Source organism: Vulpes lagopus, chromosome 3 (genome assembly GCF_018345385.1).
Source record: "Vulpes lagopus strain Blue_001 chromosome 3, ASM1834538v1, whole genome shotgun sequence".
NCBI classification, from domain to species: Eukaryota; Metazoa; Chordata; class Mammalia; order Carnivora; family Canidae; genus Vulpes; species Vulpes lagopus.
Window position 1 is genome coordinate 103,246,383 of NC_054826.1, and position 24,955 is coordinate 103,271,337.

The following is a 24,955-nucleotide window of genomic DNA, read 5'->3' on the forward strand; positions in this document are numbered from 1 at the left end:
TTTAACCTCTCCCGGACAGGCTCCGCACCTTCCTTGCATGTGGGTGCCCTGCAAGTGGAACCCCAGCCACCCAGCTCTGTGGGTCTACAGTGAAGAAGTCTGCAGAGACCGCGCATCTAGCAAAGCTACTCTCTCTTGGCCCTTAAAGCCCCTCCCTCTGTCCTTTTTCTGCTGCCTGCAAAACTGCCCGGGAAGTTGATATAGGAGAAAGTAGAGCTCTGACCTCAAGCCTCGAACACCTCAGGGTAAAAATAAGAAAGTCTGAGGTCCACGTAACACACCAGTCTGCTGCTTCCTGCCCCAGTGTTTCCACCAGACCCAGAGGCCTTTAGAGAAGAAGTCTCTGGGAGTCCCTGCAGCCAGAGCCTCACATCTCTTAGGGGCTGCCCTCCTCCATCAGTGGGGACTCCCTGATTTCACTTGGTGTATGCTCAGACCGTGGTGGAAGCATCAATAAGAGCTGGAGGCAGAGACAGCCCACCCCCAGCACTACCTCTCTGCTCTCACAGTAGGAAACCTGAAATCTGCATTCTTCTAGATACAGTCTGCTCCCTGATTGAAGTCATCGGCAGAGTTATTTTCAAACATGTGGGAACATGTTCAGAAGTGTCGCTGATTTGCCAGTTCTCATGATATTTCACAAAACAGACAGCCCCACGGCCACAAATGCATTTTCAGTTGTTTACCACATGGGTTCGGAGTATGTTTTCGGTGGGCCTCATAAATGCAGAAGAGAGAGCCCAGTGCTCCTTGCTGCTGGGGCCTCAAAGGATGCTCTGAGGCTGTGGGCCAGCCCTGGGCCCTGGAGATAAGTCCATCTGAGCGGCAGAGTGGCCCAGCAGCCCCTTCTACATTCCCCCTTTTAGATCCCTGCGCTGTGCCTCTGAGCTGCATTCTCTGGGCCCAGGCTCACCTGCCAGTACAGCCTCCTGCAGCCTCCCTGGCCTTCCTCCTTCCTCTTTGTCCCCAGCCCAGCTCCCTCTCTACCTTTTGTTCCCATGAACCCAGAGGCTTCCTCACCTCTGGCCCCACCCCCTCTGCCATCCTAACCTGGGCTTGTGCTCCCCCTTCCCCCGGGGTTGCAGTGCCAGCCACAGGACACCAGGAGGAGGTAAAGGGGAAAGATTTAAGGCCTGGATGTGCCTCCCACAGAACCTTCCAGGCTTGTTCCTGGCTGCTGTTAGAGTAAGGCTCTTACCTGATGACACTAGTGACCTTTTCCATGAAATGCAAGGGCCGAGCCTTTTCACTCAGAAGATCCTCACCCCACACACTCACACGCCAGCCCCAGGTGCAGGATTCTGCTTGTTAAGGGTCCACTTTGGGGCTGTGCCTTTCCTATGGCCAATTTCTTCCAAACCACCTCCTTGTTCCCCAAATCAAAAAGTAACTCATGGTTTCCTTCCACCTCTCTTGTAATTCGGCTAGAATTACATCTCTCTAAGATTCCTGCACCAGAATGCATGCTCTGTGTCCCACTTTTGGGTAGTAGAAACCCCAAGCGTCAAGGTCAGACTCTGGGAGGAGACCTGTTTGATCACTTGCTGGGCAGCCCTATGGAGGGAGAGCACCCTGCGTGCAGGCAGTGTGCTGCAGACTCACAAATGAGCACAATACAAGCCCTCTCAAGGAATCACAGCAGGCGTGCAAATGAGCAATGGCAAAACCGGATGAAAAGCACAGGAACACGGATCCTTTCCACAGCAGGGACCTGGGTTCCATGGGGAGAGGTCCAGCAGAGTGGCCACCACATACTGCCAGCTGTCACCAAGTCCTTCTTGGCTAGCTGACTACGGAATACAGTGCTGCAACAATGGAATGTTCTTATCATAATACCTTGGGTCATTAGAACTGTTGCTTCAGCAAATCTTTATTGAAAATCCACCACACGTTAGCACAACTGCAAACCCGATCTTGGCATGAAGCCTTCAGAGGGGGACCGTGGACTCTCCCAAGTTTCTCCCAACCCAAATAATAGAAGAGGAGCCAAACAATCAAGAGTATGCTAATGGAAAAGAATTGCACACCCAGATGAAGCAAAGGGTCCATCTTTGAAAGTACAAAGGTCTCCTGAACTGGAATCAACTGGTGGTCCCTGTGACATAACAGACCCCGTGGCAATGACGGTGTGCTGACCAGGCTTCTAAGGCCAGCGCAGGACAGAGCTGTATGTCATTATCACAAGGCCAAGGCTCCTCCACTGGCCAGCCCCCGTAGCAAGACAACACTTCACGGATTTGGCCAAGTGGTCCAGCCGTGGCTCCTGGAGACCATGGGAGCTGTCAGTTTGCCGTGTGCACGGCTCTGGAATCCAGATGGAGCGAATGCTCATAAAGAGCCAATGTGATAAATTGATACGCATTTCAGGACAATTTAAATCTGTCATTCCTAATTGTGCTTTTTTCTAAAGCTTCTCTGCAGTCATGGTAGAAAAGCAAGAGCTGGAAGGGAGAAGTATCCTTTGGTAATGCAAGAGGTGTGTGCCCTTCCAAAGTTCTTTGCTGCCGTGCCCGTGGGAAGCTGCCATAGAAGCCGGGATGTGTGACAGGCCTGGGGCTGGTGGAGGGCTTAACGCTTGCCATGCCCCTGGTCTCACTTCAGTTGATGTGCCTTGCTCCCCACTGCCCCCCAACGCTGACCTCTACTGATGCCTCCACCCTTCCTAAAAGATACCAGGTTGAGATATTTTTATCCCACAGAAACCATTGGCCTTTTGCCCAGGTCACCTGAAAATCAGTGAGTGGAGTGCCTTGAGGAGCTCCAGGTACGGTTACAGGTGGCCTGGTCCTTGAGGAGATGGTTGGGGAGGGGTTGGGGGTGCTCTGGGTTGACAAACAGGTGGTGCCTAGGATGCTTGGCTGTCGGGGGAGCTGGGGGGGGGAGGGTGGGCTCCTGTAGAAGAATGAGGGCTGAATGAGAGAGGAGAGAGATTCCCATGGACGTGGCAGAGGCTGGAAACATTAAAATGAGGGGCACAGTTCGGGATCTGAGGCAGGACCACGGCAGGCAGGTGAGATAAACTGCCCTGCTCTTGCGCTGCAAGCCAGGAATGTCATCTGTTTGTTCCATTTCCTGGGCTGTGCCTTAGCTCCTGTCCATCTGCTGACCCCTTGGGGGACACTCTATACATGGGCAATACTCAGTCCTTACTGATCTCTTGCTCATTCTGGTTTTGGATCCAGAAAAAAAGAAACTGCACAAATAGAAAAAGCAGTTTCTCAGATTGTGAGACTCAGAAGTCTGGAGCTGAGACCAATATGATTTTCTTAGAAGGCTTGGATCTTATCTGTTTGAAACAAAATCGGAACTTTACACATGTTAGGGGTTTTATTCTTCTCATGAACCAAGAATTCGAAGGTTAAGCTTGGGCCCAAAGTGCTTGTGGCATCCTACTCGGCCATAGACCTTTGTCTTCATGGTCACAAGATAGCTGCTCTGTGGCAGGGCATTGCATGCACATTCCAGGTAGGAAGACAGAGACAAATAAAAGGCTCCTCTCCACTGATTCTGCCCCCACCTCTCTACAGAGCCCTTCTAAATGTCTCCAGAAACTTCCACTTCCATCTCAGTGGTCAGAATTGTGTCACATAGCCATCTGTAGCTGCAAGAGAGGCTGCAAGCACGGTTTCCGATGGGCATAGTAATGCTCCACACAAAATTGGGACTCTATTAATTGCCGAGAGAGAATGGATGTTAGGTCGGCAGCCAGCAGTGTCTGCCACTCCCCTGTGAATTTAAAACGTTAATTGCTGCTTTCAAAATATGTATCAGGGAAACTGTGCTGATTGCTGCACACATGTTAATTGATGGGAAATACTATCATCTCTGTGTTTCGGTTGAATGTGCTGAAGGAGATAGGTTAAGAAGTTAACTGAGATCCCAGGGAAAAATCCTGCAGGGGGGATTTTCTAGCTGTTTCTCTACGTGTCCTTTTTATAGGAATGAGGATTGGGGGAACAGGGCCCACAGGAAGGGAGGTTCTGGTCCTGTTCCGTAAAGCTTCATTTCCAGGGCCATGAACACATACATGGCTGCACCAGTGTCTCCGGTCCTTCTTCACAGGCAATAGATCATCCTTTTAAATAATCCCCCCCCCCTTTTTTTTTTTGCCAGAAGTCTTTTCAATTAAATGGAGGTTTCTTTGGAATAATTAAACCTTCCATCTCAAGCCTCTCACTCCAATCATCCAGCAAATCAATTAACCAGAGATGCTTTTATCTGACTGACTGCTGACCCCTTTCTGGTTCCAGAGCTTTTGCCCCCAGGGCAGCTCTTGGAGAGAAGAGGTATCTGTCCCACAAACAGCTCTTTCCCAAAAGGCTGGACACTATTATTTGAAATAATAACAGCCTTATTGTTTATTTTATTTAGGATTTGATTTTAAAAAAAGGATTTGATTTTTATTTATTCACCCAACAAATATATATTGAGCAGCTAAGAGTAAGTCCCCATGATTAGTTCTATGGGACATGAGACAGACTCTGTGGCAGGCAGCTGAACCTCCCTGAGCATCTCTTCTCTAAAATGAGGATATTGGCATATACCTTATAGGGCTGTTGTTTGAAATGAGATAATCCACATGGAGCATTTAGCACAGCGTCTACCTGTAGCTACTACCGTGTACATTTTCATGGACAGCAATTAGAGGATATGCTCCTGCAAAATGAAGGAATAAACCCATAAAGAGAAAGATATAGAGCCTAGGAAACAAGGAATCTAATTGATTAGATTGAATACTATGCTTAATAAATGTTAGTTGTGGATTGCTAGTTTAATTAAGATCAGATCACTTGGAGTCAGTGAGGGCTGAGTTGGAATCTCCACTCTGCCACTTAGTGGCTGTGGGATCTCACCCCCATTATTTAACTCTCTGATCCACCTCCTTCTCGTAAAGGGAAAAATAAAACCTAGAATAGTAAAACCTATGTAATTGAGCTCCTGTGAAGCAAGGTGACATCTGTGAAGTGCCCAGCACACAGGCAGCACTTTTATGGTTTATGAAGAGGTGAGCTGTCTGACAAGCACTACAAAAGGTAGAATATGTTAAGTGCACAGAATGGAGGTAACTGTTTGATTCTTTATACTTGAATGCATTTTCCCTATTTCCAACTATTGGCATATGTTAATTTTTGTTCATTTTTTTACCAAGATAATCTATGTCATGCAGAGTTGAAATGCAAAGTAGGCTTGTAATAAAAACATCAGTTCCTAGTCTAGCCATCACCCCAGCCCTGATCCCCAGAGGCAACCACTTCTAACTCTTATTCATCTTTGCTTTTTTCTGTTATTTACCTCCATATTTCTAAGTTATTGGTGATATATCCACTTTAAGGCATTATTTATTGAGATCTTCTTAGGCAGAGGACCCATTAGCCCTCTTTTCTGAGCACCCCACTCCATGCATCTCTCCTTCCTCCATTCTCTCAATAATATATTTAGAGCAGTTTCATGTGTTACATTATTTTCACTAGGGAAATATTGTTTATGTTGAGTATGCTGTGATTATTTCCTTTCTTACCTTTTGTTTTTTTCCTAGAGTTAATATTGCCTTTTTTTTTAATTTGTTGAGTTTTTTTTTTATGTGCCTATCCTTCATTATATTTCCATCCAATTCACAGTCCTGTCACCTGCCTGTGACATAATTTATTTCCTAAATTATGAACTATATCAGATTATCTCACTTTTCCCCTGGCTACCTCCCTCTAGTGGACCTTCTGTGATCCTGCCATAATCTTGGCCAGCTCCTTTTTGTCACATCTCTTTCATTCTGGAACTTTCCTTGCTGCTTTGTCCAATTAAATTTTCTGTCTCCTGAGCTCCATACCTTCCTCTTTATTGTTTTATTCCTTCACTTTAACTGGAGCATATCCTCTAGTAGCTTCCTAAGAAAGCGTACATGAGAAATAAATGTTTAGAGTCTTTGGCTTTCTGAAAATAATATCATTCTATTTTCATGCCTAATGGTTTCGGGGTGGGGGATGTAACAGAATTCTAGGTTAAAAAGTATTTTCCATAAAAAAATTGAAGGCATTGCTTCATTGTCTCCCAGCTTCCAGTATTGCTATTGAAAGGTTGAACGCCAAAGTTACTTCTGTCCTTTGCATATGACCTGATGTTTCCTCTCTGGAAGCTATTGGGGTCTTCTCTTATTTCATGATCACCTAAAATTTCACAAGGATGTTCTGAGAAGATTCTTTTTCCATTGATTGTACTGAGCACCTGAAAGGCCATTTAAATCTGAAGACACATGTGCTTACATCTAGAGAATCCTCTAATATTATTTCTCTGATAATTTCTAGCCCAAAAGCTAGACAAGAAAGGAAACAACCTCTGTGCTCTCTTTACAGGATTTCTGTTTTTTTGGATATTAGAGCTAAATTAACCTCATTTTCCCCACTATTTCTTATCTTTCTTCTCCTTAACTTTTTATTAACTTTTTGGAAGAGTTCCTCAACTTTGTCTTCCAAACTTTTTATTGATACATTTCTGATACTTTATTTTTTTTTAAAGGTATTTTTTTTTAATTTTTATTTATTTATGATAGTCACAGAGAGACAGAGAGGCAGAGACACAGGCAGAGGGAGAAGCAGGCTCCATGCACCGGGAGCCCGACGTGGGATTCGATCCCGGGTCTCCAGGATCGCGCCCTGGGCCAAAGGCAGGCGCCAAACCACTGCGCCACCCAGGGATCCCGTGATACTTTATTTTAATTGCCAAGAACTCTTTCTTGTTCTTTGTTCCTTTTTCATAGCATCCTACTATTGTTTTATAGACGCAATATCTTATTTCATTTCAGTGGATTTTAATTACCAGGTTGTGGGGTTTTTTTCTTAAGTTTTCTTTTATTCTGTATTGTCTGCTTCCTGCAAGTTCTTTGTATCAACTTGTCTCTTTTGATCTCTTTCTTTCACATAAAGACTTTCCTGCAACATCCAGTGATCCTTGGCTCTCTGTTTATTCCTAAGTAGAGGCGACAAAAGCAGTGTGTACAAGTTCTGCTTGTTGATTAAACAGCTTCACTGTAGGGCGAATGGGCACCAACTGTGTTTGAATAAATACTAATAACTCACTAAGCAGTTGATTCCTCTTTTGAGAAGCAATAGTTATTCTTTTTAACCCTGAACCCATAGCTGCCATCTTAGAACTCAGTTTTCATTCTGTCTTAAACTTGTGTAAAAATGCTTAAGGTGTGTATGTACATACACTTTCTGGTTATAACCCTTCTAAAAGTAAATTCTTATTTTTTAGAAAGCGATTCTAGGGGCTGTATGGAAATAGGAGTAAGTCAGAGAAACTTGGGTCTAAATCCTGACTTGTGTACTAATTACATGACTTTGAACCTCTCCCAGGCTTGGTTTTCTTGACTATAAAATGGTGATAATGATAGCAATAATAATAATAATAATAACACCTATCTCAGAGAGTTTTGAGGTTTATCATTTATGCTTAGCAAGTGCCTGGTACATAGTAAATAATCTGTAAGGACCAGGGATGATGTTTTAGCCAGTTGAATGTTATACCAATAAGCTAATCTCTCTAGAGACATATCCTATAAGTTTTCCCAACCTTATGACCAAGTCCTTGAGGGTGTAATCAAAATTCTAATAGCAGAAATAGAAAGTTCAGCCTCATTATTGGTTGTCTTGTGTCTCAGTTTTTCCAACCTATGTTGACATGTTGGGTAGTTGTACAACCCTGTGCAAATCTGTTTTTCCTTTCTCATCATTAGAATCTTTCTTACAATTAATTTTGTAAAAGCCTTTTCTTCTGATGATGAAAGAAATGTGTGTTCTCTTGCAAATGCAGAAAAGTACAATTTTCCTTTGCCTTTGCTCGTTGGCCTCTGGACTGCCTGCTGGTCTTTGCTGGGGCACTTGGCCCTGCAGATCACCTGCTTCTCCAGCCCTTGCTCGCAGTGCAGGGCAGCAGTACAGCTGTTCCTGTCCTGACCACGGAGCAGGGAGGCCATGAGGAGACAAAGGAGATGGTGTCCTCCAGAGAAGCATGTCACTGCCACCTCCCCGGGGCAGAGGGCCTGTGACAGCTCACTCCGATCCAAGCTGACACCCGACAAGAGCAGCTTCTATCAGCCCTGGGAGATCTGGTGTCACCTGTGATTAATTCTCAAAGCTGAAACCAAGCAAGTTCCTGATTAAACAGTGATGTCCCAGGGTCCCTGTCACTGCCGAGTAAGAGTGGCTGGTCATGGAGCAGCTGCCTGAAGCCCCCACCACAAGGATCCCAGCAGCTGTCAGGACAGGTGTCAGGCCCAGTGTCGGGCACCCCCTCACCTTCTCAAGGGTTGCGCCTCATCTTTCCACATCCTTGGCCTTCCTCCCCCCGGCTCCTGGAGTGGCCACCCTGGGCATTCACGACGGCCTTGTCAGTCACTATAAGGAACACCACCTTGGGGAAATTACAGTGCATGCCATGGTGTGTTCCTGCCCAAACCCATGGCATGCCGGGGGCTGAAAACATAATTCACAGTGAAGGGAACTCTTCTGGGTTCAGGAATGTGGTTTGCCGCTTTTGACCTAATGAATTAGTAGCTTATTAGAACATCTCCACTCTGCAAACAGTCCTAATGAAGACTTTGTGAAGACCCCCACCCTGGCCAGGACTAACCCCAAGGCTACCATCTGCCCTGCTCTCTGGGCCCAGAGGTCTCAGGTCCTGTAGCCAGTGGCCTTCCAGGCTGGCCATGGGCTGCAACAGAACCCTTCTCCCCAGCAGCTCCTGGCCGTGGTCCACTGTGTCACTGTCACCTGGAGAGAAGGGTGTCTTGGGATTTTTTGACCTTTTCTTCCAAAGCAGGGCATCACTCTGATAGTAGAATGGTTCTCTCTCCAACCTCTACCCTTGTGCCAAGTCAGATTATCTTTCCTTTTATAGATTCCAGCCTTCGCAGCTCTAGATCCAGAGGAAGACTGGCTCAGGGAAGGATAGGCACCAGCCTGGAGGAGCAAGAGTCAGACCTCCATAACGGGACAGCGGCCGCTGTCTGCTGAGCACCAACCACATGCCAGGTACTTTGCTTATGTTATCTCAGGTGTATTAAAAAAAAAAAAAAAAAACAGTAAGTGAGGCTTACCTAAGACTTGACAGGGGAGTGGTGTGGGGAGGTTCAAGGCAGAGGGAGGTGTGGAGATCAGTGAAGTGTGCGGATTTGGTGAAGAGCAGAGGATTCAGTCAAGATGAAACTCCACGAGTCAGCAGGAGACAAACCCTACAGGGCCTGGGGGTCAAGATAAAGACGTTGAGGGTTCCTGGGTGGCTCAGTCAGTGAAGTGTCTGCCGTTGGCTCAGGTCGTAATCCTGGGATCGAGCCCTGCCATTGGGCTCCCTGCTCAGCCAGGAGTCTGTTTCTCCCTCTCCCATGTCCCACTCATTCTCTCTCTCTCTCAAATGAATAATTGAAATCTTAAAAAAAAAAAAAAAAAGACAAAGATGCTAGATTTCATTGGTAAATGAACATTAATACTGTAAATGTTTCTCAGTGAGGGAGGCGAGTGAGACCAGGAGCTGCTAAGGGGTTTGTCCACAGGCAGGTCATCTCACTGTCATGTAAAAAGCTGGGTAAGGGGGATCCCTGGGTGGCTCAGCGGTTTGGCGCCTGCCTTTGGCCCAGGGTGTGGTCCTGGAGTCCCGGGATCGAGTCCCGCGTCGGGCTCCCGGCATGGAGCCTGCTTCTCCCTCTGCCTGTGTCTCTGCCTCTCTCTCTCTCTCTATGTCTATCATAAATAAATAAATAAAATATTAAAAAAAAAAAAAAAAAAAAAAGCTGGGCAAAATGGCCCTTCCTGTAGAACCTGGCTCAGGAGCCTTGACCTTGCTTTTCCCATTGTTTGTGAGAAGGCTCACGTGACCTAGGGTGTGACTCAAGAGTGGACGCAGGCCCCTGCTGGGGGTTGGGGCAGAGCTGACCGTGGTGGGGGGGACCATCCAGCTTGGTAGGCTGTCAGCACCTCAGTGTCTGTGGGCGCGAACCTGGGCAAATTGTTTCCAAGGAAACTGCCCCGAGCTGGACACCAGTTGCCAGATTGATCCCAGAAGACCAGGCTGAGTTAAGCTGAGTCACAGCCAAGTGTGTGGGGGAGGAAATACATCTGAAATTGTGTCCAAAATGGTTTTCTCTTCGAGGCTAGCTACACTATCCATAGTTTTTGCCCATGAAATACTTAGTGCGTTTACATCTGTGTGTGTTTGTGAGACAGTAATACAGTGGACACTGTGTCACCAGAGTTTCCAGGGTGTCCCTGGGCATCACAGCCACTGTGCCGCCCTCACCAGGGGAGCCACCATTCTGGTTTTTATCAGTTACTCACCCCTCAGCGTATATTTTGCTGTATATCCTTAAGAGCATAGGTTAGTCGTGTGTTTTAGAGACACATAGTGTCCTATCGTGTGTGCTCCGTGACCGGCTGCTGTGCTCAGCGCCACATTCCCAGGTTTATCCACGAGGATGGGGGCAGGCTTCTCCTCCTCGCTGCACTGCTGTAGCAAGTGGCGGCCCCGGAGGCACACGTTGCTTATCCTCCCTCTTCCCTCAGGACACTGGTGTGCTTCCTCGGGCTCAGATGCACACTGCCACTGCCCCCACGGACTGTCCTTACACAAGCCTCCTGACCTATCAGGTGGTTTCTCTAGAGATCACACCGAGGAGGGGAGCCTGGGTGTGTGCCCTGCCTACCAGGTCAAGTCAACCTCTTTTCTGATCCCAAAGTTCATTTCAGCCCCTCCGGGATGCCGGGAGGTGAGTCACTGCTCACCTTGGTCTTTGGCCCTTGAGTGGGAACAGGCTGGCTGGGTCATGGTTCCTAATCTGGGAGGACACCATTCAGCCCGACAACATGTCTATAATAAACAGGGACAATCCCACCCCCTCTCTGGGTTGCTGTGACAATGACAGTAGGTGACAGGTGCATCACGCGGCACATGGTAGCATCTCATCCCGGGGGGTACTCTGTCCTTTCTCTTCTGAGGCCCTCCTCATGACCTTCCGCAGCTGTCTGTGCTGATGGCCAGCTCTCATCAGCGAACTGCAGGTGCCTCCCAAGGACAGGGACTGTGTGAGAAACGCCTCCGAGTCCCTGCTCGTGGGACAGTGCTCGGCGCTGGCAGGTGCTCACCCTCCCTCAGCTGGTGGTGGAGGCGATGGCATCCAGTGAATGGCCCTGCGGCTCAGGATGTTCACCACCAAAGTAGGCAGTTCTTACGAGTTTGACTTGACCAGTGTTTGCAAAGCAACTGGGGTATGAGTGATGGAGCAGACGGACACTAGATCGAGGCTCTGTCGTTTCTTTGCATATAAAGTAGGAGGGTCCCCTTCATTTCCACTTAGTGGAGTAAAAGCTTGGCTCTACTAATTTCCTGCTTTGTTTTCATTTTCCTTCTTCCCAGCAGAGGCCACTGACAGGCCAGTCCGGTCCCTGGAGGAGGTGTTTCTGTTGCACTGGGCATGCACATAACAAGTCTCACAAGTGCCTGGCACAGCCTTCTGTGTCTGTGAAGGGCCGCCAGAAATGCTTCTCTGCTCCATCCACACCTGCTTGCCTCCCTCCTTGAGCTGCCATTTAACTAATTTCTAGGTACATGCCTTTGACCCGGTAACAAGCATAAGCCTGCAAGCCTCTGGTTCTCAGTTCACTGTGCTTAGCTACTCTTTGTATGAAGTAGATACATTCATTAGTCAGGAGGCTTTGGGGTGCATGTAATAGTTGATCCAGTTTAAAATGGCTCAAGGCGAAGGGCATTTATTATCTTGCATATGAAGCAGTTCAGTGGTGGGAGGGGTCTGATGTTGATGAATTCAAGACCCAGGAGAGGACATCAAGGACCCAAGTTCTTTCCATCTTTCTGCTCTTAGGGTATTAGCTTTTATTCTCCGGTGATTCCTCAGGTCACAGAATGGCTGCACAACTCCCAGCATGGTGCACACACCTTCACCTGCTGGTATCCAAAAGCTGGATGACAGTGTTCCTTCCTGTGTCCCTACTGAAGATCTAGGAAAAGCACCAGAACTGACTTGCCACAGGTTGTGTGTGTCACAAAGCACTTCACGTGCTTCTTCTTAAACCACTGGTAGAAACCAAACAAGATCTCTCCTCACAGCTCAGAAGATGCCTGGCCTCCCTGGAGTATAAGGCAACTCGATTCCTGAAAAACCTGAGAATTCTGTAAGCGGGAGGAAGTGGGGGGCGAGGGGAGTGACATGGATAGACACAGCAGTGGCTGCCACATGCTCAATAAATTTGTTGAATCGAGTGCTTAGGATACTGAGTCTTTTAAAAATAGTCTAGGTAAGTACATTTTGCTTTATGAGTAGCAATGGTCATACTGACTCTGTGTTGGGGGAGTGGCTGCAGTGGGCATGATCATGTCGCAGCAAACCACAGGCTCGCTACATGATCCGGGTAGCCATACTCTGTATCAGGGAAAGGGCTGGCAGAGGTCAGGACTTTTGTCTGTGAGGCAGGGTTGTGGTGTTGTGCCCAAGATCGCGAATCCGAGAAACCACCGAGGAGTCGACACCGATGCAAACACACGAGGGTTTATTTACAAGCTCGAGCTTGGGTCCAAGTATACCCTACACAGCGGAGCAGGGACCTGAACCCCGAGGTGGGTTTCAGCTTAGTTTTAAGGACTGGTCTAGGGGACCTCCAGAAGGGGTGGAGCAATTCCTCAAATTCTGTTTACATTTTGATATGGGGCCTTCAAGGGCATTGAGCTCTGTTCTCATTCTAATAGGGGCTTCCTACCCTTGGCTTGGGCTCTGTTTTTATTCTAATATGGGGCTTTCTAGGACGTTAAGCTGTAAGCTGTTTTCTTCCTGTAACTGAAGTAAGGTAAAGTTCAGCTCTTATTCACAGGGGCCTGGGATGGCTGTACTTGTGGTAATGCTGAATTTAAAGTGGAATGGCCTTCATTTTCTCGGCCTCCACAGTGGCTGTCTGTGTAAAGTTCTCTGGACGGAATGGGGACTGGGGTTTCTGTTTTTACTCCAAATCAGCTGCTCATCACAGCAAATATGTATGGTCATTCATGTCCTCCAGGCTGCATGAAGCCAACACCCACTTCAAGTAGCTCAGATTAATGCGGAGACTATCGGAAGTTATCGGAGGTCCACAGCAAGGACCATGCAGTGCAGGTGGCCAAGGAGTATGGGGCCAGCCCTGGAGATAGACCTCTTCTGCTGCTTCTTCTGGACCTCGGGGTTTCTCACTGAGGCTTCCCTCAGTAGACCAGCTTCCACTGCCTGCCTCCACCTACTCTGCCTTTGCAGCCTCCCCGCTGCCTGTGCCTTGGCTTCACTGTGACTCAGCTCTGCTCACCCCATGCCACCTTCTGGCTCAATTCCCCAATCACACTCACCGCCCTTCTGTCCCTTCGGCCCTATATGGACACCTCAGCCTGTGGACCCAGTCCTCAGTGAGACAGGTCAGTTGACTGGCCAGGGGGTTTGCTTGGCGCAAACAAGCTGTCAGGGCTGTGATCTCCCCAGAAGACATGAGTGGGGAACAAACATTGGATATTTGTTGGCCTACCTGTTGTGCCATATTTGGCTTTCATCTTTGTTAATTTGTCTTTTTTTTCCCCTTCCAAACTGTATAAGTAATGCCCTGGTACGGGCTTGCTGTAAATACTAATACGGTGTAATGTCCAAGTCCTCCTTGATCACTAACCTCTGAACTTACTCCTCTTCCCAGACACTGCTTCCGGTTCTCTGGACCCTTTCCCTGCACTTCTCTCCCTTCTTTTTTGCACGCATGCACGTGCACACATACACCTGTGTAATTATAGTCTTGCTTGGTAGTGCATTACATAAGTGGTTTTATACGTGTTGTGATGTCTTCTTCCTGACACCAAATATGTATCATTTTCCACACACCAACCAATTCTCTGACACCGACTTGGTGTCCAACAACTCGATTCAATCCCAACACTAATTCTCCAGAGTCAGCAAAGACACTACCCCTGCACAGAGCCTGCTCCAGCTTCAGATGACAGTTTCAAGTCCCCAGGGCCACCCATACTCTCACTGAGCAACTTCAAATCCGAGGTTCCCACAACCCTTTGTCAGGTTTAGTAATTTGCTAAAATGAGTCATACACCCCAGAAAGACACTATACTTATTATAGTTTAAGGGATGCAAATGAGCAGCTAGAAGACGAGGCACAGGGGACTGGGTCTAGAAGTGTCCCAGGTGTGGAAGCCTCTCCCCGCCCCCATCCCTCCCCCATGGATTTATTCACCAGCTCAGAAGCTCCTTGAACTCCACTGTTGAAGGATTTTTATCAAGGTTTCATTACAGAGCCATGATTGATTAAATCATTCACTCTTGATGACTGAACTCCATTTCCAGCCTCCCTCCCCTCCCCAGAGGTAGGGGTGTGGGGCTGAAAGTCATAACCCTCTAACCACTTGGTCTTTCTGGCATCCGGCTCCCCCTGGAAGCTATCTCAGGGGCCCCTTAGCCAAGAGTCATCTCATTACCATACAAAAGACACTCATCACTCAGAAGATTTCAGGAGTCTTAGGAGCTCTGTTCAGAAACCAGGACCAAGACCAAATTTTTTCTTTTTTTGTATTATACCTCATGTATGTATTCTGAAATTTGCCTTTTTTTAAAACAATATGTCTTGGGATGTTTCTATGTCACCACATCCCTTTCAGAGTTTATCCATAGCACAAAAGGATTATGAAGTACTGACTGATGAGCATCTAGCTTGCTTCTGTTGTTTCCTACTACAAATAGCAGTAAGTGTCCATGCAAAACACTGGGGAAAATTAAATATTCATCAGTATAGAAACGGGTAAATAAATTATGGTATATTCTTGCAATGGAATAATACATAAAACAGTCAAATTGAACAATTAACTGAATAGTTGCAGATTTTAATTCCCTGCTTTTAATAATGGATAGAACCACTAGCCAGGAGATCAACAAGGAAACAGAGGATGTGAACAGCCCCATAAATGAACTAAATCTAAGACATCTATAGCACACTCCACCCAATAGCAGCAGGACACATTCTTCTTAAACACACACCTGGAACATTCTCTAAGATAGGTCATTCACTGGCCCATAAGCTAGCTTCAAAAGCTTACAAGGATTGAAATGATACAGAGTGTGTTTTCCAGCCACAGTGGTATTAAATTAGAAATAAATAACAAAGAAATGTGGGGAATTCACAAATATGGGGGAAATTAAACATCACACTTCTATGTAACCAGTAGGTCCAAGAAGGCATCAGAAAGAAATTAGAGAACTTACTTTGAGATGATTGAAGATAAAAATATTACCTACCACAACATAAAGGATGCAGCTGAAGCAGCGCTGGGAGGGAAATGTATAGCTCTAATGTTTTTATTTAAAAAAATCTCAATAACCTAGCTTCATTTCACCTTATGAAATTAGAAAAAGAAGCAAACTAAACCCAAAGGAAGCAGACAGAGGACATAATAAAGATTAGTACAGAAATAAGTGAGTTAGAGGGCACCTGGGTGGCTCAGTCAGTTGAACATCTGCCTTCATCTCAGGTGGTGATCCCGAGTCCAGGGATTGAGTCCTGCATCAGGGTCTCTGTTCCATGAGGAGTCTGCCTCTCTCTCTCTCTCTGCCCCTCCCCTCATTCTCCTTCTCAAATAAGTAAATAAATAAATAAAATCTTTTCTTAAAAGAAATAAGTGAGTGAGGAAGTAGAAAAACAATAGAAATCAGTGAAACCAAAAGTCCGTTCTCTTTTTTTAAATTTTTTTAATTTGACAATATTTGACACACAACGTTATATTGGTTTCAGATGAAAAGTTGGTTCTTTGAAATAACAAAATTGACAAATATTTAGCTAGATTGACCAAGGAAAAGAGATGTCTCCCCACTACTCTCGCCCTTTCCTTCTCCCCTTCCACTTCTCTTCCTCTCTCCCTTTCTTCTCCTTTCCCTCCACCTCCTCCTCCCCTTCTCCTCTTCCTCCCCTCCCTCTTCCTCCCCCACCCCCTCAGGTTAATGAGAATGACAGGGAACTGAGAAAAGAGAAACCATGGATTGAAAGTATGATGGCTGGGGCAGTAGCAAGTTAAAATAGGTATTTATTTTGTTCTCCCTGATTGAAGCAACATATCCCTCAATGCCCTGGTTAGAGTTTCAAGGGCACCTAGATCCAGGGGAACATGATTCTGATTAGTAGAAGCAGAAATATAAAGAGAGGACATTACTACCAACCTTACATAGGTAAAAGCATTATAAAAGAATAATATGAACAATAGTTTCCAATAAGTTATACAACTTAGATGAAATGGACAAATTCCTAGAAAGACACAACTACTGAAACTGACTCAAGAAAAACAGGAAATCTGAGCAAACCTATAACAAGTAGAGAATTAGTAACCAAATACCTACCCACAAAGAAAAGCCCAGGCCTATGTGGTGAATTCTACAAAACAAAAGAAAAAATTCTTCAGAGACTCTTTCAAAGATAGGAAAGGAGGGAACATTTCCCAACTAATTCTGTAAGGCCAATACTACCCCAATATCAAAACCGGTCAAAGACATCATCAGAGAGCAGCCCAGGTGGCTCAGCAGTTTGGCACCGCCTTCAGCCCAGGGTATGATCCTGGAGTCCTGGGATCAAGTCCCATGTCAGGCTCCCTGCATGGAGCCTGCTTCTCCCTCTGCCTCTCTCTCTGTCTCTGTATCTCTTATGAATAAATAAATAAAATCTTAAAAAAAAAGACATCATCAGAAAAAGAAAATGACCAATATCTCTTATGAACATAGATGCAAAAGCCCTCAAAAATACACTACCAAATTGAATCCAACAGCATATAAAAATAATTACACACCATGACTAAGTGGGATTTATATCAAGAATGCATGGTGTTTCTAATACCTGAAAATCAATTAATGTATACACCACATTAACAGAATCAAAACCAAAAAATCACATGGTAATCTCAACAGATGCAGAAAAGCATTGGGAAAATCAAAGACCCTTTCATGGCAAAAGTAGTCAACAAACGATGATTGTAAGGGATCTTCTCCAACTTGATAAAAGAAATCTAAAACACACACACACACAACTAACTGGCATCATACTTATTGATGAAAAAAATGGATGCTTTTCTCCTAAGATCAAGAACCAGACAAAAATGTCTATTCTTGCCACTTCTATTTAACATTGTGCTGGAGGCTCTAGCCAGGGCAATTAGACAAGAAAAAGTAACAAAGATGTCCAGGTTGAAAAGACAGAAGTAAAACTATCTCTAATTTTAGGTGACAGGATATTGCATATAGAAAAATCACAAGAAATCCACTAACTATTACCACTAAGAAATTATATTGGTAAGATTGCAGAATGAGAGATCAACATAGAGCAATCAATTGTATATCTATGCTCTAGCAGTGAACATTCCACAAATGAAATTAAGAAAACAGTTCACATTTACAATGTCATCAAGTGTCCAGAAGTAAACACAGTGGGTTGATTTTTGATGAAGATGCCGAGGCCAATCAAAGGGAAAAGGATCATCTTTTCAACAAATTATGCTGGGACAACTAAATAGCCACTTGTGAAAGAACACAGTTGAAACTTTACCTCACACCATACACAAATATTAATTAAAAATGGATCATGGGCCTAAATGTAAGAGCTAAAGGATAAAACTCTTAGAAAAAATAGAAGCAAATCTTCACAGCCTGAGTTAGGCAGTGGTTTTTAGACACACACCAAAAGTGCAAGTGAAAAAAAAAAATAAATTGGACTACATCAAAACTAAAAACTTTTGTGCTACAAAGAATACCTTTAAGAACGTGAAAATATAACTTTTTCTCAAATAAAAATGTAACAAGAGAATGGGAGGAAATACAAATTGTATATCTGATAAGAGATTTATATGCAGAGTGCATAAGGAATTCCTACCACTCAATAATAAAGACAAGCAACCCAATTTAAAACTGGGCAGAGGTGGTTTTTTTATTGTTTGTTTTTTGTTTTTGTTTTTTTTATAAATTTATTTTTTATTGGTGTTCAATTTGCCAACATATAGAATAACACCCAGTACTCATCCCATCAAGTGCCCCCCTCCGTGCCCATCACCCAGTCACCCCCACTCCCTGCCCATCTCCCTAGTTCCCTAGTAGAACCATCCCTAGTTCGTTTCCCAGAGTTAGGAGTCTCTCATGTTCTGTCTCCTCTTCTGATATTTCCCACTCATTTTTCTCCTTTCCCCTTTATTCCCTTTCACTATTTTTTATATTCCCCAAATGAATGAGACCATATAATGTTTGTCCTTCTCCGATTGACTTTTTTCACTCAGCATAATACCCTACAGTTCCATCCACATCGAAGCAAATGGTGGGCATGGGCAGAGGTTTTGAATAAACATTTTTCAATACACAAATGGCCAATATGCACATGAAATGATGTTAACATCATTAGTCACTAGCGAAATACAAATCAAAACCACACTTCCCACCCACTCAGATGGCTATAATGAAACAGACAGAAAACCACAAGCGTTGACAAGGATATGGATAAATTAGGACCCTCATACATTGCTAGCAGGAATGTAGATTGTTGCAGTTTGGCAATTCCTCAAGATGTTAAAGATGGGCTTTCCAGGTAGTTCAGCAATTCCACTTCTCCATATCTGTCTGCCCAAGATATAAGAACATAGATATAGGGGTACCTGGGTGGCTCAGTCAGTTAAGCAACTGCCTTCTGCTCAGGTCATGATCTTGGGGTCCTGGGATCAAGCCCTATTCAGTGGGAGTCTACTTTTCCCTCTGCCTCTGCCCCTCCCACCTCCCCGCTCTGTCTCATGCTCTCTCTCTCAAATAAATTAATTAAGAAAATCTTAAAAAAAAAAAACAAACTTAGATCTACACAAAAACCCATACGTGAATCTTCATAGCAACATATTTTATGGAAGCCACCCACCCAAATGTTCACCAATAGATGGATAAACAAGATGAGATGATTTGGGTTAGGGATGATGAAAATATTCTAAAATTAATTGTGATGGTTGCATGACTGTGAATATACTAAAAACTACTGAATTGTACACATTGAATTTTAAAAGGTGAGTTGTATGTTCATGAATTACATCTCAATAAAGTTGTTTTCAAAAAATGAATGATTAGATCTATATGTATCAACATAGATAAATCTCAAGAAATGTAGAGAGAGAAAAAAACATGTTGAAAAAGGAAACAAGGAAGCATACAATATGATGTCTTTTATGTGAAATTGTAAAACAAATGCAATAGTATATATTGTTTGGGGAAAGATAAATTCTTAGTAAGATATAAAAACTTGGATGGAAAGGATATACTCCAACTGCAAAATTTCCCTTCTCTATAAATAATTTTTTAAAAATTTTATGGTTTATTTGTCCACTGTTTATGTGTAGTGTATAAAGAAATATATATCTATGTTCGTATCCTTTCCTTTCTTAAATAAGAGGTAAAAGACCGTATGTACTTTGCTCTACTTTCTTTTTAACTCAACAATATATTCTAGAGATCACTCTAAAAGAGTTTATGGAGCTATTCCAGGGAGGCTCCTTTATTAACCTTGTTGGGGCTTCTGTCCAAAAGGAGGAGGGCCAGAGATGGATGACTATATGGAGACATTGAAGGATGAGGAGGATGCCTTGTGGGAGAATGTGGAGTGCAACCGGCACATGCTGAGCCGCTACATCAATCCAGCCAAGCTCACCCCCTACCTGCGCCAGTGTAAGGTCATTGATGAGCAGGATGAAGACGAAGTGCTCAATGCGCCAATGCTGCCCTCCAAGATCAACCGGGCAGGTAAACCTTAGGAGCCGCCCAGGAGGAAAGAGTGGGCGACCTCTTGTGGCGCTTCACAAAATACCCTGTAGTTGGCTCAACCCAAATGAAGTTTCTCCACGACGGAAATTTTCAAACGGGGGTCCACCAACTTCTACCCACCCCTGTTCCCCCCACCAAGCTCTCTGCGTATGGAACTGAGAGGGTCCATGCATTTGGATGGGGAGAAATTATATCTTTATCTACTAACCTAAACCGAGATTTAGCGTTTCCATCAATTATGAATGTAGGTAGGCGATGGATCACAGTAGGGATTAGCAATACCTGTGACTTTGTCAATAACGAAATTACAGATATCTCCATACCACATTACAGCTGTTACACATCTTCCAAAATATCATTTACACTCATCTCACCCTCAAAATTTTAGTAGTTATTAGACCTGCCAAGAGATCGTGTTATTAATGCATTAGTAAAGAAGCACTTTTATTACTGAATCTCAAATGTAATATTTGATAACGGCATCTTTTTAGAATTGATTCCCTTTATAATCCAATTTCTTTTTATCTGTTTAAAAATATTATTCTGAGAAGGGGTCCACAGGCTTTTCCAGACTGTCTAGGGATCCATGACACTTTATCCCAATCTTCAAAGGTAGTAAGTTGGTTTGTAAAACTTATTTTGGTTTCATATACATATGTGTGTATATACGCGCATCTGTATTTGCATCTCTGTGTATAGGCGCGAGGTCACAATGTAAACCTCTATTTCATACTGTGGCTCACAGTTGAAAAGGTTTGAAAATCACTTTCCCACAGTCTGGTGATAAGTAGCTCATATGCTGTGACTCTCTTTTGCATACGTAACAGACATCACTAATCACAGCTTGCTTTCCTACTGAGCTCGGATATAACTTCAGAATCCTCCACACAGTGCTCCAGGCAGCCTCGCCAAACAGCCCGTTAACACAAGATGAAACTTATTAGATCTACCCTGGGACCTCCAGGGGAAAAAAATATATGAAAATAAAATTTTTGAGGGAGGGCCAAGAAATGTAAAGGGTTAGTGGAACTAGCGTAACAGAAACCAAAAACATAAGGCAAATTATATTTAGGTTAAAGATGTTTCTGGACTCTGAGATAATCCCCAAGATCATGGAGCTGTGCCTGCTTCCCATGACTTTTCCTAGCTCTCCACCCCAAGATTTGTCTTCCTGCTCTGAGTCTCAGAGAACCGTACATTATTCTGTAATTGCTATTAAACGTCCAGCCTCCTTCGATCGCAGAAGAGCTGGTGCCCGTATGGTTAATTTCAGCCCTGGTCAGTCAGGAAGCTCTTTGAAACTGTTGGTTTCCTATAACTGCTATTTCATTTATCTTGGTTCTACCAATTTCTTAGAGAAAGGAAAACTAACAGCTACTGAATCCCTGTTGAGGGCCTGGCACTTTGATTTATATTATCTGGACTCCCAGATACCACTCTCGAGCGACAGAATGTGGTGAGACTGTCTTCTTAGAGTTTATTGGGGGATAACAGTCCAGGATAAGACCCGACATGGAGACTTGCATCCAATCAACAGTGTACTCTTCTTCTCACCGGGTGATTTCCATTCCCCTAGGCCGATTATTGGACATTCTACATACAAAGGGCCAAAGGGGCTATGTGGTCTTCTTGGAGAGCCTGGAATTTTACTATCCGGAACTGTACAAACTGGTGACTGGAAAGGAGCCCACCCGGAGATTCTCTACCATTGTGGGTAAGTGGCTTTGCCATCTGAGGCATTTGAACACTGGCAGGAGGGTGTGTGCCTGTCCAGTGGTGAGACAGTTTTCAAGCTATGAATCTATGATGTTAGGACAGTGTCCCTGTGGCACTTTTGGGCTGTCAACCACTCATTTCTGCCTGATGATCAAAGGTAGGTGACAGAGGTGAGCCAAAGTAGGAACCAAGAAAAGTGGGTGTATGCATAACATCCCCCACGAATGTTGGTGGGGTGGAACAGAAATTCATGCTACCCTCTGGATCCTGTCCTGGCCTTGCCTGCTGTCTTGCCAGTACCCCTGAGCCAGACCATTGATAGCCTCATCTCAACTTAACTTCCTAAATATTCCTGAATCAGCCTTCTCTCCCATCTCCACCATTGTCCTGGTCCAGACTCCTCCAACCCCATCTGCCCTATATCCATTCCTGCTCTGCTCCAATGCTCGCTCCACCCTTCATATTACCCTCCCTGCTAAAAACCTTTGGTGGTTTTCCACCTCATCCAACTAAACACCCATGTCTTCAATGGAGCCCACAGGAACCCTACCATGGTCCAGCCCCTGCTGACCCTCCCAGCTTCCCCCTTCTGCCTCTCCATCTCTCTGGACCCCAGCCACTCTGGTCTTCCTTCAGCTTCTAAAAGGTGCCAAGTTCCTACTTCCTCCCTCTAGGGCTTTGACCATATCTTTCCACCTTCCTAGAACGTGTTTTCCCTCCTCAACATTTGAGCTCAACCATTAGGAGCCTTGGAACCTGTCTGCCCAGCAGGCTGGATCTGACCCCCTGCTGCCCACATCCTTAGCTCCTGCGCCTTTACTTGGCAAAATCCTCACCATCTGTAATTCTGTTTGTGTGTGATCATGTGCCCAGGGCCTGGAGAGCTCAGTGCCATGTTGATGTGCGAATGAGTGAATGAATGACTCCCGCCCCACACCTGGGGCCTCTTTGCTTTCCCCCTCCACGGGCTTGATGGGGCACCCCCTCTCCACAGTGGAGGAGGGCCATGAGGGCCTCACACATTTCCTCATGAACGAGGTCATCAAGCTACAGCAGCAGATGAAGGCCAAGGACCTGCAGCGGTGCGAACTGCTGGCCAAGTCACGACAGCTGGAGGACGAGAAGAAGCAGCTGACACTGACACGGGTGGAGCTGCTGACCTTCCAGGAGCGGTACTACAAGATGAAGGAGGAGCGCGACAGCTACAATGATGAGCTGGTCAAGGTGAAGGATGACAACTACAACTTGGCCATGCGCTACGCCCAGCTCAGCGAGGAGAAGAATATGGCCGTGATGCGGAGCCGAGACCTCCAGCTCGAGGTGAGCGGCCTGCACCGGGGGTGCTGCTGGGACTCGGGACCACCCTGTGAGCAGGTGCATGCAGGCACACACAGGCCACCAGAGCTGCTCACTCAGCTGGGTGAGGAGAGTGGGGGACACAGATCTTGGGGGGCACCTAGACCCACTGTGCCTGTGTGCATGCCAACACAGAAGCTTAGCATGACCGCTGAGGGCCCAGGGCCACCATGTGTGTGTGTGTGGACATGTGTACATAGAACCATGGGGGGGCCACTTGCTCAGGACCCAGAGCCACCATGTACATTGTGCAGATGTGCACACATGGACCCAGTGGTTATTCCCACCACCTGCTCAGGACCAAGAGCCACCATGTGAGTGTGCAGACATGTACTCACAGCCCCTCTGCAAAGCCAGGTGAGGGGGAAGATGGAGAACCCAGGGGCCCAGACCGCGAATGACCCTCAGGAAAATCAGCGAGGAGATGAACACACTTGTTCTGTGGAGACCTTCTCAACTGTATCCACAAGGCTCAGCATGGCACTGTGGGACTGTCAATGTACTTATCAATGAACAATCCACCAGCCAAATGATTGATGTCATTAATGAGTTTATCTCCAAAATGGAGAACGGGAGGGGAATTTGCTTAACTCATTCATCCCTTTTATTTATCGAGTGCCACCGTGCACCAGGCTCTTTTCCAGGGATACATAACTCAAGACCAAGGCCCTGCTGTCATAGAGCTCACATGCTAATCAGAAAACAAATATGTAAGCACCTGGTAGTAATAAGTGCTATTAAGAAGAGGGAAGGAAGAAGGATGGGAATAGCAGATGAGGGATCCTACTTTAAGAGGATGGTCAGGAAGGGTCTCTAAGAAGGGGACATGTGAGAAGAGGTCCGAGGTTAGGGAGGGAGCCAACGTGCAAGGCTCAGGGGAAGAGCAAAGGAAAAGCCCCAAGTCAAGGGTATGCTTGGTGTTTTTGGGAACCATCAAGAGAGCCAGTGGGGCTGGAGCCAAATGAGCAAGTGGCACAGAGAAATGGCCAAGGTCCAGATCATAAGGGCATGGTAAGAACTTTGGAATTTATTCCAATTGTGATGGGAAGCCACTGAAGGATTGAGAGCTAGAGAGTGACAGCTGATTTATATCTAGAAGGATTACTCTGGCTGCTGGGTGGAAAATAGACTCAGAATATTTATTAAGCACCTGCCAGATATAAGGCATAGTGCTAAGCACTGAGGGGGACACAGGGATAAATAACCCGATTTCTGCTCAGGTCACTTACAATTTAGTTGAAGCAGACAGATCAGTAAACAATCCACTCGAATTCAGGTGAATTGAGTCAGTGGTGTAGTGGGCAGTAGAGCATTTTTGTCAAGAGCACGAGTTTTTAAATCCTACACATCTGAGTTCAAATTTGACTTCCGGCTTCTGGCTTTTCCGCTTAGTTGGCTTTTGGCCTGTTTACTCATTTGTAAATGGCAAACATGGAAAATAATTCCCATGCCCCAGGGCTGCTGAGACACAGCATCATGATTTGGGCAAAGTCACGGCTGACCCGGTAAGCACTCCATAGCACTGGCAGTCCATGCCCACTTAGATGCGACAGAGGATCTGGACCCAGCACGGAACACGGGCTGACCTTCCAAGATGCCAAGGAGGATTTTTTTTTTTTTTTTTTGGCATGACCAGGAGGAGAGGTTTCTGTGCTGTTGTAGCTAGGATTTGGAGAAGTTAGCCTGTGGCAGCGACTTACATGTTTCTCTCCTAGGACTGTGTCCTATATTATATTTCCCTGATGATATAGTGGGAAGCATGTCTAGAACTTGAAAGAATATCTGGCCAGCTGAGTCCCCAGGCTGCCTCCGTGCCTGCCTCTTCCTTCCTTTCCTTCCACAGGGGCCCAGTGGCAATACGTTCTGTGCTAAAGCCACCACCCTCTGGCTGCCGGGTACCTTGCACTTGTTCTCCCCATGAGCCTAGAATTGTACAAAGGTGCTCGCCTCTTGGGTGCCTCCCTTTCTTGCAGCCCTTGAAGACAGTTTTGAGGTGGGTGTTCTGTGAGGTCAGTTTGGGGAAGCAGACACATTTAGGCACAAAGGTCTAAG

The 24,955-nt window shown here is 45.5% G+C and overlaps 1 protein-coding gene across 3 annotated transcripts in view; it reads left to right on the forward strand.

Annotated features, from left to right (window-relative positions):
• CARD11 (caspase recruitment domain family member 11) overlaps positions 1 to 24,955 on the forward strand; it is a 115,255-nt gene that overhangs the window by 61,310 nt on the left and 28,990 nt on the right. For all 3 annotated transcript variants that reach the window (XM_041746996.1, XM_041746995.1, XM_041746997.1), the window contains 4 exons: positions 8,893 to 9,026; positions 19,598 to 19,810; positions 21,408 to 21,545; positions 22,542 to 22,867. In XM_041746996.1, the coding sequence (XP_041602930.1) occupies positions 9,020 to 9,026; positions 19,598 to 19,810; positions 21,408 to 21,545; positions 22,542 to 22,867 (684 nt within the window). In that variant the 5' untranslated portion in view covers positions 8,893 to 9,019. The remainder of the gene's footprint in view (positions 1 to 8,892; positions 9,027 to 19,597; positions 19,811 to 21,407; positions 21,546 to 22,541; positions 22,868 to 24,955) is intronic.